Source organism: Anomaloglossus baeobatrachus, chromosome 10, assembly GCF_048569485.1.
Source record: "Anomaloglossus baeobatrachus isolate aAnoBae1 chromosome 10, aAnoBae1.hap1, whole genome shotgun sequence".
Classification (NCBI taxonomy): Eukaryota; Metazoa; Chordata; class Amphibia; order Anura; family Aromobatidae; genus Anomaloglossus; species Anomaloglossus baeobatrachus.
In genome coordinates, this window is record NC_134362.1 from 190,969,971 (window position 1) to 190,985,579 (window position 15,609).

Sequence of the window (15,609 nt, forward strand, 5' to 3'; positions counted from 1 at the left end):
TCTCTCGCAGCCTCCTGATCTTGCTGCTTGTGGGGAGCTGCCTTTTTTCCTTTTTTTTTTTTTTCTTTTTTTCTTTTTTTTTTTTCTTTTTTCCTGCCACGTACCTGCTCTGGAAATGTTTGTGCCGGTTTCTATCTTGTATGCAGGTTTTTTTTTTTTTCTTTTTTTCAGAATGGAAAAAAAATATATATATCCTGGTGTCCTAGAGGGGGATCCCCATCGCCTGCACCCATTTTTAATGCCAGCGTTCCCTCGTCTCGGAGCGGTTGGCATCGTCGGCCACCCCTGCAAAAAAAAATCTGCGGCCCAGAACCTTTTGTTTGTTGTTGACGAGGCGTTCCTTCCCGTGCTAATTGTAAAACTTGAATGCCAAACGAGCTCCGGAAAACGAATCCCCCGGAGGAAGATGTAACGCTGTAAAAGATGCCAGGGTCCTTGGCACGGATCTTTTTTTTTTTTTTTTTCTCCGCTGGCTCCATACTCGAGGCGGGCGCCCGCAGCTTGGCAACTGTGCCTTTTACGTGGCGTGGAAGGATACATCATCGCTTGCTCACTGCGGCAGAAGGAACATTTGGTGTCGGGGGGGAGGGGGTATCCATATCCGTCGCCCCCGTGCCCCATTGCTGGCTCCCCAGTCGTTTACCTATACTCCGTGTCCTTGCATCCCTTGGCAAAGGAAGGTTCGCTCTGGCAGTCAGTGCCCGTTCTTTGTCTGCTCTGGAGCTGTAAAGGATCTCCAGACCCACTTCATTGGCCGCCGTGACATATACCCGCTGCCGATATCACACGAAACTGTGGCGTTGCCACTGAGTGGATGGCATGGTGCCAGCTCGTCTGCCATCCGCCCATGCAGCCTTCGCTCGCTTTTTTTTTTTTTTCCTCCTCCTCCTCCTGTCGGCTTGATGTTAATTAACAGACGGGCTAATTGATTTAAAAGCTGTAAAAAAAAAAATTACAGTTAACTTTTCCCAGAGGGTACGAGCGGCAGCCTGGCATGGGTCTGCTGTGCGTGGGGGGGAGGGGGTGGTGCAGCATAGGAAATGGGGGTGAAAAAAAAGAAAGCCCCCATAGCAGTCAGGAAACGTTGGCTGCTTATTGGAGAACAGCTGATGGGAATTGTGGTGAAACTGCCTCCGCATCACTATATACTGCCATTCTGTTATAGTCTAAATAAGCTGGGCACTCCCTATTCCCTCCCCCTGAGACGAGAACGCCATCCTGAACTTCTACCAAACCTCCCCTCCTCATCCGTCCCCCCCATTAACACCCTGCAATTAGGTAAAATAATCCCCCGGGACAGAGAACGCCTCGTCAGATGAAATAATTATGAAGTGTTGTGCGCTGTCGCTCGCCCCCCCTCTTCTTTTAACCATCACGCTTCTTATTTCTTAATATCTATATATACGTGCGCGTTGGCACCTTCCATATTTCCGTGCCCGCTTTCCTATTCATTCTACACGCTGCCCGCATCTCTGCATCTTATTTTTTTTTCTTCACCCCCCCCCCAACGATTCTCAAAAGGCCTTAATAATTTCCATCGCTGTATGAGACGCCAGCGCTGAACCAGTTAATTAACAGCGCAATTAGCCATGCAAATACAGGCTTTGTTTGGAGGCCGTTCTGCAGGAGGAGTGTTTGTTTTGCATGGACCTCTGCGTCTGGGAAGAGGAGATTGTGGGGCGAGAGATGCCATCATCACCATGTCTGACTTGTCCTGTCCTCTCCTGGAAGGCTAAATCTGCGCCGCCACCGTCGTAGGGAAAAAAAAAATACAGTGTGCAAATCATCCCACATTTGCATAATGTCTCCTGCCTTGAATATGCAGATGAGCTGTATAATTTATGAGTAGTCTGGAAGCATTTTTTTTTTCTCCGTGGTTTGTAGAGAGGGGGTTAGATGCTGCTCTGTGCCAGCTCTGCACAAGCTGCGCCCTTGGATGTTGTATTCATATATTTTTTTATTTTTTATTTTTTTTTTTTATATATATATAATTTTTTTTTTTTTCTCTGTCCGCCATCATGGTGCCCAATCGAGAGCCCACGGCGTAGGGCATACAGATCCTGGGTGCAGCTTGTCACGTTCCCTTTAACTCGTCAGCCGCTGACATGAAAAGGGGATAGAAAACCAGAGGTGGCGTTAATTATGGGAAAAAATAAATGAAGGAAGGAGCAGCTCTCAGGAGTCAGGATCCGAAGCCAGTCTGCCCAGGAGACGCGTTCTGCAAGAAATAACGTAAAAGTCATTAAAGAATCTAGAAAATATAGAACCTTAATTAACAAAAAAAAAAAAATGAAGGTTCTGCACGTAGCAATGTATACCTGACAGGTGAGCGGGCCGGGCCTCGAGGAACTACAGCAGCCAGAAAGTCAATGCTGGACAATCACATTCCATCCAATGGCTAATAACTTATATGATAAGAAATGATTTCCACAACATTTAAGAACAAGGGAAAAAAAAAATAAAAAATTTTTCAATTTTATTTTTTTAATCAATGAAATCCAAAAACATAACTGAGAATTGTATTTTTTATATTTTTAGTTTTTCATTTATGTTCCTAAATTCTCATTATATAAAGAAAAAAAAAAAAAGGAAACCTTGTTAAACAAAAATAAATATATCACTTCCTTTTACTTGCAATTATGGAAAGGGAAGAGGGGAATATATTAACAGAATTAGTGCATTAATTAGGAGTCTTAACGTTAACTCTTCACTGACAAAAGCAGTGAGGAAAAAAAAATGATTGGAAACATGATAGGGAACAACTTTATTTTAATTGCAATTATGGAAGGGGAGAATTGATAGTATATCTTTATTACAAATATATTTCATTTAATCACTTTGGATATATATATATATATATATATATATATATATATATATATATATATATATGTATCCAATGTGCATATGCATATATATGTGTGTGTGTATATATACAGTACATATGTGTGTGGATAGATAGGTAGGTATATAGTCTACACACATACAGTATATATGTATAAATATATATTAAACTCTTCACTGCCAGAAGCCATGGGGTAAAAAGCCCCGTAACAATTGTAAACATGATGGGGAACACCTTCCATTTACTTGCAACTATGCAAGAGGGGTATAATATGAACATTATATATATTTGTTAAAGGAAAAAAAGTGTGTATGTATATATGTATGTGTGTATATATATATATATATATATATAGATAGATAGATAGATATACATTTTTTTATATATATATATATATATATATATATACATATATATATACATGTATACATATATACATATTTTTATATATATATGTATATACTCTTTAATAAATGTTTAAGAGAAAATTATATATATATATAATATATATATATATATATATATATATATATATATATATATATATATATATATATATATATATATATATATATATAATTCTTAAATATATATTTATTAAAGAGAAAAAAATATATATATTTCATTTTCCCCTTCTGTAATTGCAAGTAAATGGAAGGTGTTCCCCATCATGTTTACAATGGTTGTTTTTTTCCCCTCACTGATTTTGGCAGTGAAGGGTTAACGTTAAGGCTCTTAATTAATGCACTGATTCTGTTCCCAATTTTCCTCATTTATTTTCTCCTCCCAGATTAATATGCAGCCGGCGTCCATTAATATAATCTGGGCCTGGGCTGCTGAGTAGGGCGCACACAAGGCCACACTATTGTGGTGAAATGATGGCATGCGATAGCTTGGCACATGTCCCTAATTTGCGTGCCTTTTTGTATTACTATTTTCTTTTTTAGAGGGGTGGTGCGGGAACTGGAGGAGCTGAGGGATCTGGTGATGAATAAGGAGCTTCTGGTACAACAGCTGCACAGTCAACTGCGGGAGGTGATTCACAGCCAGGAGCTGAGCCGCATCGAGGTGAGACCCCGGCTCCCGCACTATCCTGACACCGCTATGTGCAATCTCATCTGTGCAATTGTAAGTTTTCCTTCCTGTCTACATGTAAACCTCTCCAGGACTTTGTAGTAGGCTGAGGGGGACACCCTGTAAGACTCTGTTCACATCACGTCATTGCACTGATTATCTATTAAGGATTCCCTACTCGCCTTCACAGGTCAATCATAGTCCAATCAAATACTTGTAACTACATTTAGCATTCGCATTATTTTTTTTATTTATTTTTTTGTACTTTTTGGGCAGGACAGAATAGCGTAGCCAATTTCCCCCAAAAAACCATATACTTGTATAGTCATTACCACCAATGGGTGACGTGTATAAATGTGATGCTTTGCATGCATTATACATATATAACTACTTTTTGGTAGAAATGCAGCTTTTTAAGTGTTTTCCATTGTATATTACAAAGACCAGCGCGTTAAAGTTCACACGTTCTTGTCTTCGGATAGTAGTTTTTACGTTACAAATGAACCAGACCTAAAATGTGCATTCTGGGCAGAATTAAGGTAGTTGCACCCATTGTAATGGATTCAATGCACAAGAACTGATCAAACGTTCACACGTACGGCCGCTGACATGATGGTATTGTCGCGTGCCGATTGTGCAGTGCGTCCAATCTCATCCATGGCGTCAAGCTGAAACGCATAGGGTGAGGAAGAGTATGGAAACCTGGTGCATCCATTCACTGGTAGATTCTGGGACTGTAAAAGCAGAAGCCTTGACTCCAGTGTGAACAGTGCTGTTGTCGTCCGGCAAGATGACCGAGACTAGGTTATTCAGATCAATGGCAAGTATATGAAAAATAAAAAAGGACGCTTGTCAGTGTGATAATTAGAGCGATGTCACATGAAATACCGCCAGATGTGCTAATGGGTGGTACCACCTGATATGTCACTTTTTTTCTTGTATTCCATTGTATGCATTACCATCATATAGTGACCTTAGTCCAGATCCCAAGTGTAAATTGTGAAGAATGGAAAATGTCTGCCGTTATGTACGGTAATCATTCATTTCCTCACCTGCGTTTCCCAGATAAATATTTCCAACCTGTCATTTTTCCAATATAAATGATACTGCGCCTTAAAAAATTATTTATATCCCATGGACATTCCCAGCTTTTCACTTTACACCAATATACTTGCATGTTATTGTATTGGGATTTTTGTGATATACTAACGGTAAAGGTACCGTCACACTTAGTGACGCTCCAGCAATCTGACCTGGCGGGGATCGCTGGAGCTTCACTACATGGTCGCTGGTGAGCTGTCAGTCAGGCAGATCTCCATAGCGATCAGAGACCAGCCACCAGTGACCCGTGTACCGACGCTATGCTTGGTAACCATAGTACACATTGGGTTACTATGCAAAGCGCTTTGCTTATAGGTACCCGATGTGTACCTTGGCTATGTGTGCAAGGAGCAGGGAGCCAGGTTCTAGAAGCTGCGGACGCTGGTAACCAAGGTAAATATCGGGTAACCAAGCAAAGCGCTTTGCTTGGTTACCCGATGTGTACCTTGGTTACCAGCGTCCGCAGAAGTCGGCTCCCTGCACATTCAGATCGTTGGCTCCCGCTGTCAAACACAGCAATGTATGCTTCACAGCAGGAGAGCAACGACCAAAAAATGGTCCAGGACATTCAGCAACGACCGGCGACCTCACAGCAGGGGCCAGGTCGTTGCTGGATGCCACACACAGCGACATCGCTAGCAAGATCGCTGTTGCGTCACAAAAACCGTGACTTAGCAGCGATGTCGCTTAGTGAGACGTGGCCTTTAGCAGCAACAACTGCAATCAAGCATATGCGGTAACTGCAATGAGGCTTTTAAAACGCTCTTGAGGAATTTTGGCCACTCATCTTTGCATAATTGTTGTAATTCAGCCACATTAGACGGTTTCCAAGTATGAACCTTCTTCTTAAGGTCCGGCCACTGCATCTCAATTGCGGAACAAGGTCAAACTTTGACTAGGTCACCCCAAAGTCTTAATTTTTTTTTTCTTAATCCGTTCCGAGGTGGACTTGCTGGTGTGTTTTGGATCATTGTCCTGCTGCATAACCCAAGTGCGCTTCAGCTTGAGGTCACGACCAGATGGTCGGACATTCTCCTTCAGGATTTTTTGGTAGACGGCAAAATTCATGGTTCCATTTACCACAGTGAATCTTCGAGGTCCTAAAGCAGTGAAACAGCCCCGGACCATCACACCACCACCTTATTTTACTGTAGGTATGATGTTCCTTTTCAGAAATGCTGTGTAACATCTACGCCAGATGTAATGGGACATACACCTTCCCAAAAGTTCAACTTTTGTCTCGTCAGTCCACTGAGTATTGTTCCAAAACACTTGGGGATCATCTAGATGTTTTATGGCAAAATTGAGATGAGCCTTCTTATTGGTTTTTATCTTGGATCTCTGCCTTGCAGGCCATCTTTGTCCAGTCTCCTTCTTATGGTAGAGTCATGAACACTGACCTTAGCGTTGTCAAGTGAGACCTGCAGTTCTTTGGAAGTTGTTAGTCTTTTGTGACTTCTTTGAGTCATTGCTGTGCTCTAGGAGTAATTTTGGTCGGCCGGCCACTCCTGGGAATGTTCACCACTGTTCCATGTTTTCGCCATTTGTGGATAATGGCTCTCGCTGTGGTTCACTGGAGTCCCAGAGGTTTATAGGCAGCTTTATAACATTTTCCAGACTGATAGATCTCAATTATTTTGTTTCTCATTTGCTCCTGAATTTCTTTGGATTGTGGCATGATATTTAGCTTTTGAGGTCCTTTTGGTTTTCACTTTGTCAGGCAGGTCCTATTTAAGTGAATTCTTGATTGAGAAAGGTGTGGCAGTAATCAGGCCTGAGTGTGCCTAGGGACATTGAACTCCCAAAGATGAGATAAACCACAGTTAGGCCCTGTGCGCACTAGAAAATGGGATTTTCTTAAAAAAAATTCCACAGGCTCTGAAAGATTTCCGCACCCGTGGGAAAAAAATGCAAAAAACCCACACCGAAGACCGCATGCGTTTTTTTGCGGTTTGGGTGCGTTTTTTTCCACGGGTTGCTACATGTGTTTTACTGCATTCAATGCAATAAAGCACATTGAAAGAAAAAGAAAAAAAAGGTAATTTCCTTCTAAGATAGATAGATAGATAGATAGATAGATAGAGGGATAGATAATCAGTAGATGGATAGATAGATAATCAATAAATAGATAATGGATAGATAGATAATCAATAGATAATGGATAGCTAGATAATCAATAGATAGATAATGGATAGCTAGATAATCAATAGATAGATAATGGATAGATAGATAATCAATAGATAGAGGACAGATCAATCAGTATTTATTATTATAGTACCATTTATTCCATGGCGTTTACATGTGAAAGGGGTGTACATAATAGGGACCAGTACAATAATCATAAACAAAACAAGGCACAGACAGACAGGTACAGGAGGACAGAGGTCCCTGCCCGCGAGGGCTCACAGTCTACAGAGGGATAGATGAGTTGATTGTGCGGTGCTGCATCAGACTGAGGGTTACGGCAGGTTGTAGGCTTGTCGGAAGAGGTGGGTCTTCAGGTTCCTTTTGAGGCTTTCCAAGGTGGGCGAGAGTCTGATGTGTTGAGGCAGAGCATTCCAGAGTATGGGGGATGCACGGGAGAAATCTTGGATGCGATGGTGGGAAGAGGAGATGAGAGGGGAGTAGAGAAGGAGATCTTGTGAGGATTGAAGGTTATCTAAGTACCAGGAGACTAGGTCACAGATGTAAGGAGATACGTTGTGGATGGCTTTGTAGGTCATGGTTAGTGTTTTGAACTGGAGTCGTTGGGCAATGGGAAGCCATTGAAGGGATTGGCAGAGAGGAGAGGTCGGGGAGTAGCGGGGGTAGAGGTGGATGAGCCGGGCAGCATAGTTTAGAATAGATTGTAGGGGTGTGAGACTGTTAGAAGGGAGGCCACAGAGCAGGAGGTTGCAATAATCCAGGCGGGAGATAATAAGGGCATGTACTAGGGTTTTTGCAGCTTCTTGGTTAAGGAATGTACGGATCCGGGAAATATTTTTGAGTTGGAGGCGACAGGAGGTGAAGAGGGCTTGGATGTGTGGCTTGAAAGAGAGATCAGAGTCTAGGATTACTCCCAGGCAGCGAGCACGTGGCACTGGGGAAAGTGAGCAGCCATTGTCATTGATGGATATGTCAGGTGAAGGGGTTGAGTGAGGAGGAGGAAAGACAATGAATTCTGTTTTGTCTATGTTCAGTTTTAGAAATAGAGTAGAGAAAAAGGATGAAATGGCAGACAGACATTTTGGGATTCTGGTTAGTAGGGAGGTGATGTCAGGTCCAGAGAGATAGATCTGCGTATCATCAGCGTAGAGATGATACTGAAAGCCGTGGGACTCTATGAGCTGTCCCAGGCCAAAGATGTAAATAGAGAACAGCAGGGGTCCAAGAACTGAGCCTTGGGGGACACCGACAGATAGGGGGCGAGATGAGGAAGTGGTGTGAGAATAGGAGACGCTGAAAGTTCGGTTGGTTAAGTATGATGAGATCCAAGATAGGGTCAAGTCTGTGATGCCCAGAGATGAGAGAATCTGTAGTAGAAGGGAGTGGTCCTCTGTGTCAAAGGCAGAGGACAGGTCCAGGAGGATATGGACAGAGTAGTGTCGCTTGGCTTTTGCGGTGAGTAGGTCGTTAGTGACTTTGGTCAGGGCAGTTTCAGTGGAATGATGGGGTCGGAAGCCAGATTGTAACCGGTCAAAGAGGGAGCAGGATGAGAGGTATGAGGACAATTCAAGATGGACATGCTGGCATTATGGAACATGTCCTATTCTGTTCCGTGATTCAATACAAGTCAATGGGTCCGCAAAATCCACAGAAGCACTTGTGTGACTTCCGTTGGGTGCCCCTGCAGTCTGTGTCCCGCTCCCGTGCCAGACCAGCATCTGCCCGCATTGCATTGTTTCAGCATCTGCCCGCACTGAATTGTTTCAGCATCTGCCCGCACTGCATTGTTTCAGCATCTGCCCGCACTGCATTGTTTCAGCATCTGCCCGCACTGCATTGTTTCAGCATCTGCCCGCACTGCATTGTCAGCATCTGCCCGCACTGCATTGTCAGCATCTGCCCGCACTGCAGCGTGTCAGCATCTGCCCGCACTGCAGCGTGTCAGCATCTGCCCGCACTGCAGCGTGTCAGCATCTGCCCGCACTGCAGCGTGTCAGCATCTGCCCGCACTGCAGCGTGTCAGCATCTGCCCGCACTGCAGCGTGTCAGCATCTGCCCGCACTGCAGCGTGTCAGTATCTGAGAGCACTGCAGTGTCAGGAGCTACGGGGATGACGAGTGCAGACAATAGGAGGTTAGCAAAGTTCATTATCTGCGGTGATTAAGTCCTGCACTCCTGACGTTCGCACTCGTCACTGACTTCCATTCTCGCCGCGTTCTCACATCAAGTTTCGCGGGTGGCCTGAGACTGTGACTAGCAGTGATATCACTGGCCGCTCGCAATATTTCGCTTGTGAACGCGGCTGACAATGGAAGTCAGTGACGAGCGCTGACGTCAGGAATGCAGCAGACTTCATCACCCAGGTAATGTGCATAGCTAACCTCCTGAAGTCAGCGCTCTTCATCCCCTGCGATGACCTGGGCTATTGTTATTAGCTCAGGTCACTGCATTGCTCTCCCAGCCAATGGGGAACAGTCTGTTCTTCATTGACTGGGACAGCGAGTATGGATCGTCGTGGGACCCCCTTATTGGATTACCCGGATTTGTTTTCTCTTTCCAATAAATTGGTGAAAGAGGGAATGTGTTAAGGAGTGTTTTTTTCAAATAAAAATTTGTCTGCCTTTTTTTTTTTTTTAATAATTACTGACTGGGTTAGTGATGTCGGGTATCTTATGGATGCCGTGGCATTACTAACCCCAGGGCTTGATGCCAGGTGACATTACACAGCTGGTATCAACCCCATATATTACCCCGTTTGCCACCGCACCAGGGCATTCGGGATGAGCCAGGTAAAGTCCCGGGACAGTCACATCTAATGGATACTGCAATTTCGGCTGGCTGATATGTTTAGGCTGGGGGGCTTCCAATAACGCGGGTCTCCTCAGCCTAAGAATACCAGCCAGCAGCTGTGAGGCTTTATCTTGGCTAGTATCAAAATGGGTGGGGGAAGGCCAACACGCCATTTTTTTCTTCTTTTTTTTTTTTTTTAATTATTGTACTGTACAATATAGACCCGCCCACCAGCGGCTGTGATTGGTTGCAGTCAGACACCTGACACTCAGCCTTGGGGCGTGTCTGACTGTAACCAATCACAGATGCCGGTGAGTGGTGAAGCAGTGTATATGAAATGAGCCTAATGAGTGGCCGGCTCGGGAAAAACAAAGCTGCTGCGGGAGCAGTGTGACAGCTGCCCCGGTGCTCGGTGAGTATGTAGCGCTTGCTCCTACCCCTTTGCGCCGGATTCTGTTCCCCATAGACTTTATATGGGGACCAGCATCTGGCCAGATACCCTGGATTGTATGTAACTCTCCTTCCGTTTTTGTTTTTTTTTTTTTTTTTTTTTTTTTTGCGATCTGCAAAAAAACAGAAGTCACACGGACCGTAAATGGAACGGGACGGATGCGGTTGCCACACGGATGCCACACTGATTCATCCGTGGAAAAACAGGAACGTTTTTTGCGGACCGTAAAAACAGAACAGTCGTGTGAATGTAGCCTTAGGGACACATTGGTCATGTGGAAAAGGGTGCTCTGAACAGATGAGACCAAAATAGAATTTTTTTGGTCAAAATGCTGTGTGTGGCAGAAAACAAAAATTTCAGATCACCCTAAAAACACCCTCCCCAACGTCACACATGGTGGAGGCAGCATCCTGCTGCGGGGAGGCTTTTTTCAGCAGGGGCAGTGAAGCTGGTCACAGTTGATGGAAACATGGATGGAGCTCAATACAGGGCAATGCTGGAGAAAAACTTTTTAAAGGCTGCAATTGACTTGAGACTGTGGCGTAAGGTTCACCTTCCAGCAAGACAACGACCCTAAACATAATGCCAGAGCTACAATGGATGGTTTACATCAGCGGACGTGTGCCATCCATAGGGGGCCATGGGCAGCAAAGGGGGACGTGTGCCATCCATAGGAGACCTGTGCCATCCATAGGAGACCTGTGCCATCTATAGGAGACCTGTGCCAGCTGTAGGGGATATGTGCCAGCTGTAGGGGATATGTGCCAGCAATAGGGGACGTGTTCCAACACAGGGGGACGTGTGCCATCAATGGGGGATGTGTGGCATCACTGGGGGACGTGTGCCAGCACAAGGGGGCCATATCCAGATTAAGGGGGCTAATTTTAGGATGGGGGGGCTATGAGGGACATACAGTTAGGTCCAGAAATATTTGGACAGTGACACAAGTTTTGTTATTTTAGCTGTTTACAAAAACATGTTCAGAAATACAATTCTATATATAATATGGGCTGAAAGTGCACACTCCCAGCTGCAATATGAGAGTTTTCACATCCAAATCGGAGAAAGGGTTTAGGAATCATAGCTCTGTAATGCATAGCCTCCTCTTTTTCAAGGGACCAAAAGTAATTGGACAAGGGACTCTAAGGGCTTCAATTAACTCTGAAGGCGTCTCCCTCGTTAACCTGTAATCAATGAAGTAGTTAAAAGGTCTGGGGTTGATTACAGGTGTGTGGTTTTGCATTTGGAAGCTGTTGCTGTGACCAGACAACCTGCGGTCTAAGGAACTCTCAATTGAGGTGAAGCAGAACATCCTGAGGCTGAAAAAAAAGAAAAAATCCATGAGAGAGATGGCAGACATGCTTGGAGTAGCAAAATCAACAGTCTGGTACATTCTGAGAAAAAAGGAATTGACTGGTGAGCTTGGGAACTCAAAAAGGCCTGGGCGTCCACGGATGACAACAGTGGTGGATGATCGCCGCATACTTTCTTTGGTGAAGAAGAACCCGTTCCCAACATCAACTGAAGTCCAGAACACTCTCAGTGAAGTAGGTGTATCTGTCTCTAAGTCAACAGTAAAGAGAAGACTCCATGAAAGTAAATACAAAGGGTTCACATCTAGATGCAAACCATTCATCAATTCCAAAAATAGACAGGCCAGAGTTACATTTGCTGAAAAACACCTCATGAAGCCAGCTCAGTTCTGGAAAAGTATTCTATGGACAGATGAGACCAAGATCAACCTGTACCAGAATGATGGGAAGAAAAAAGTTTGGAGAAGAAAGGGAACGGCACATGATCCAAGGCACACCACATCCTCTGTAAAACATGGTGGAGGCAACGTGATGGCATGGGCATGCATGGCTTTCAATGGCACTGGGTCACTTGTGTTTATTGATGACATAACAGCAGACAAGAGTAGCCGGATGAATTCTGAAGTGTACCGGGATATACTTTCAGCCCAGATTCAGCCAAATGCCGCAAAGTTGATCGGACGGCGCTTCATAGTACAGATGGACAATGACCCCCAAGCATACAGCCAAAGCTACCCAGGAGTTCATGAGTGCAAAAAAGTGGAACATTCTGCAATGGCCAAGTCAATCACCAGATCTTAACCCAATTGAGCATGCATTTCACTTGCTCAAATCCAGACTTAAGACGGAAAGACCCACAAACAAGCAAGACCTGAAGGCTGCGACTGTAAAGGCCTGGCAAAGCATTAAGAAGGAGGAAACCCAGCGTTTGGTGATGTCCATGGGTTCCAGACTTAAGGCAGTGATTGCCTCCAAAGGATTCGCAACAAAATATTGAAAATAAAAATATTTTGTTTGGGTTTGGTTTATTTGTCCAATTACTTTTGACCTCCTAAAATGTGGAGTGTTTGTAAAGAAATGTGTACAATTCCTACCATTTCTATCAGATATTTTTGTTCAAACCTTCAAATTAAACGTTACAATCCGCACTTGAATTCTGTTGTAGAGGTTTCATTTCAAATCCAATGTGGTGGCATGCAGAGCCCAACTCGCGAATATTGTCACTGTCCAAATATTTCTGGACCTAACTGTATACCCGATATGATTTGTTAGATAGACACTGGCATTATAAGACTGACCCCATTTAACATTAAAAAAAAAATCTCTTTTCCTTCACCAAATTTGGGGGTGTGTCTTATAATCAGGTGCGTCTTATAAAGCGAAAAATACGGTACCTCCTGTGGTCGGCATTCCACAGTCTGACTGCTCTATCTGTAAAGAACCCCTTCCTATATAGCTGCCGGAATCGCTTTTCTTCCACTCGCAGTGAGTGCCCCCTGGTCCTTAGTATTGTCTTTGGAAGAAATAAGTCATGTGCCAGTCCTTTTGTATTGACCACACATGTATGTATACATATAAATGAGATCTCCTCTGAGACGTCTTTTTTTCCTAAGCTGACGAAGCCCAGCTTTTCTAACCTCTCATCCTACGGGCGGCCTCCATTCTTTGTAATAGTCTAGTTGCCCGCCTTTGAAAAGACTCTAACTTCTGAATGTCCTTTTTAAAATGTGGAGCCCAAACTTGCTCCCATATTCCAGATGTGGCCTTACAAGTGATTTATAGAGGGGTAACAATACGTTGGGATCACTGGATCTATTCTCTCTTTTTATACACCCTAGAATCTTGTTTGCTTTAGCAGCTGCTGCTTGACATTGAGTGCTGCTGCTCAGCTTATGTGTAACCAGAATACCCAAGTCCTTCTATTCTATTTTCCGAAGTTCCCTGCTATTTAATGTATATGCAGCTATAGGATTACTCCGTCCTAGGTGCATTACTCTACATTTATCAATGTTAAATCACATTTGCCGAGTGTCTGCCCATTCTGACATCTTATCCAGATACGATCAAGGTCCATTATAGTTTTTTTTTTATTAGTCTTTGTGGATTACAGACCGTGATGATCAGTTTTCTCCAACCGGTACATTTTAAGTTGGTGCCAAAACAACTCCACGCATTCCCTGACTGCTGCGGTCGGCCTTGGCATGGTGCGAGTTGTGCCCTTGCCGCAGCTGGAGGAAACGGGTTCGGGACCCCCGATGTAGGTAGTTCTGTTTCAGCATTACTGATTTATTTCATTATGGATTTATAGAGTCTAACATGTCATATCCACTGGGTCAATACTAGGTGGATTATCAGGGTCTGGGAAACCTGGATGATTATTTCCATTCATTGGGACAATAACCCAACTTTCCCAAATGCTGAAATTAAATGAATACAAAATAAAATAATGTAAATTTTTAAGTAAAAAATGCCCCCATGCTGCCTATTGCTAATCTGTAGTAATAACGATCCATCCTCTTTGCTGGAGGACAGTGATTCCTCCTTCCATGAAGAACTATCACAGTGACGATATATGCGGGGGGATAACCGGGGCTCATCTTTGGCCTGCTCTGTCTACACTATGATGTAGAGATGAGGCGGACGTGAATGATGGGATCTCCAGGCCGCTCGCACATTCACAGTGGACACTTCCATCCCTCGGCCATTAATCTGCAGCCTCCACTATGAGCTGCTGGGAGAGAGGAAGATTTACTGGCTGCTACTCCCATGTATTCACCCTGCTCCGTCCTCCCAGCTGCAGACTCCTAATGCATCTGCCTGGCAGCACCTTACAGATCACAGAGCGCTGGAATCTATCAAGACGAAGTGCGGCCATCTGATAGATGACTGAGTAATGGACTCCGAGTACATTAGTGAGCCCCAGTCTAATGGCAAGCTGTTGCCTATGGCTCCTGATACAGATCACTCATAGTGTCCTCTAACTCATTAGCTGCTGCCAAGACTTGGCTCGTGTACAGGTGGATGGCAGTGCAGGCCGTGATGTGCGATCGGCGCAGTCTGTGCACTGCCTACGAGTCGAGGGAACATCTGGAGGCATTCATATGTTTTATTTTAAAGGGTTATTCCAAATATAGTAAGTAATCCTCTAACCATAGAATATGAGACAACTTATCCGACTGCTGATCTTGATATTGGGGCTTTGGAACCCCATCCTAAGCGTTAAGCTTGGCTATCTCTAGCATTCCCATGCACTTCTGCTTCATCCAGGACGGGACTATGCATATCCAAGTTCCCAAAACTCTATTGCTTAAGCATGCCAGAGGTCACAAGCTCCAGCATTTAGCTGAGATGGGGGATAATTTACCAACCTGGAATTACTTACAATTGCTCATTTTGCCTTTGTACCCAGTTAATTCTTCTCTTTTCCATTCTGACATCACGTGATTAAAAACTGACTAGCTGAATGCTTCTAAGCTCTATGTAGAAAAGAGAAGTATCTTTTTCGTCAGTCATCACTGCAAAAGTCCCTGACGGGGAGGACCAGCTGGGTCAGGGGTTGAGGAAGGGTGTGAGCGAGAGTCATCACTGGAAATGTCCCTGACAGTGGGGAGGAGCAGAGCAGCTGGGTCATCAGTTGAAAGGGTGTGAGCGAGAGTCATCACTGGAAAAGTCCCTGACAGTGGGGAGGAGCAGAGCAGCTGGGTCATCAGTTGAAAGGGTGTGAGCGAGAGTCATCACTGGAAAAGTCCCTGGCAGGGGGTAGGAGCAGAGCAGCTGGGTCAGGAGTTGAGGAAGGATGTGAGCGAAATTTACTCTCTTCTGTGCCTTCCAAACTCCAAATAGTAAAATGTTTTGAGATCTTGAGGAAGTTAATACACAGGCACTTTAAA

General features: G+C 44.2%; 1 protein-coding gene across 1 annotated transcript in view; it reads left to right on the top strand.

The window, feature by feature from the left end:
• Window positions 1–15,609, top strand: part of PMFBP1 (polyamine modulated factor 1 binding protein 1) — a 166,617-nt gene that overhangs the window by 79,754 nt on the left and 71,254 nt on the right. Inside the window, exon 5 of the mRNA XM_075326032.1 lies at window positions 3,793–3,913. Within this exon, the coding sequence (XP_075182147.1) occupies window positions 3,793–3,913 (121 nt within the window). The remainder of the gene's footprint in view (window positions 1–3,792; window positions 3,914–15,609) is intronic.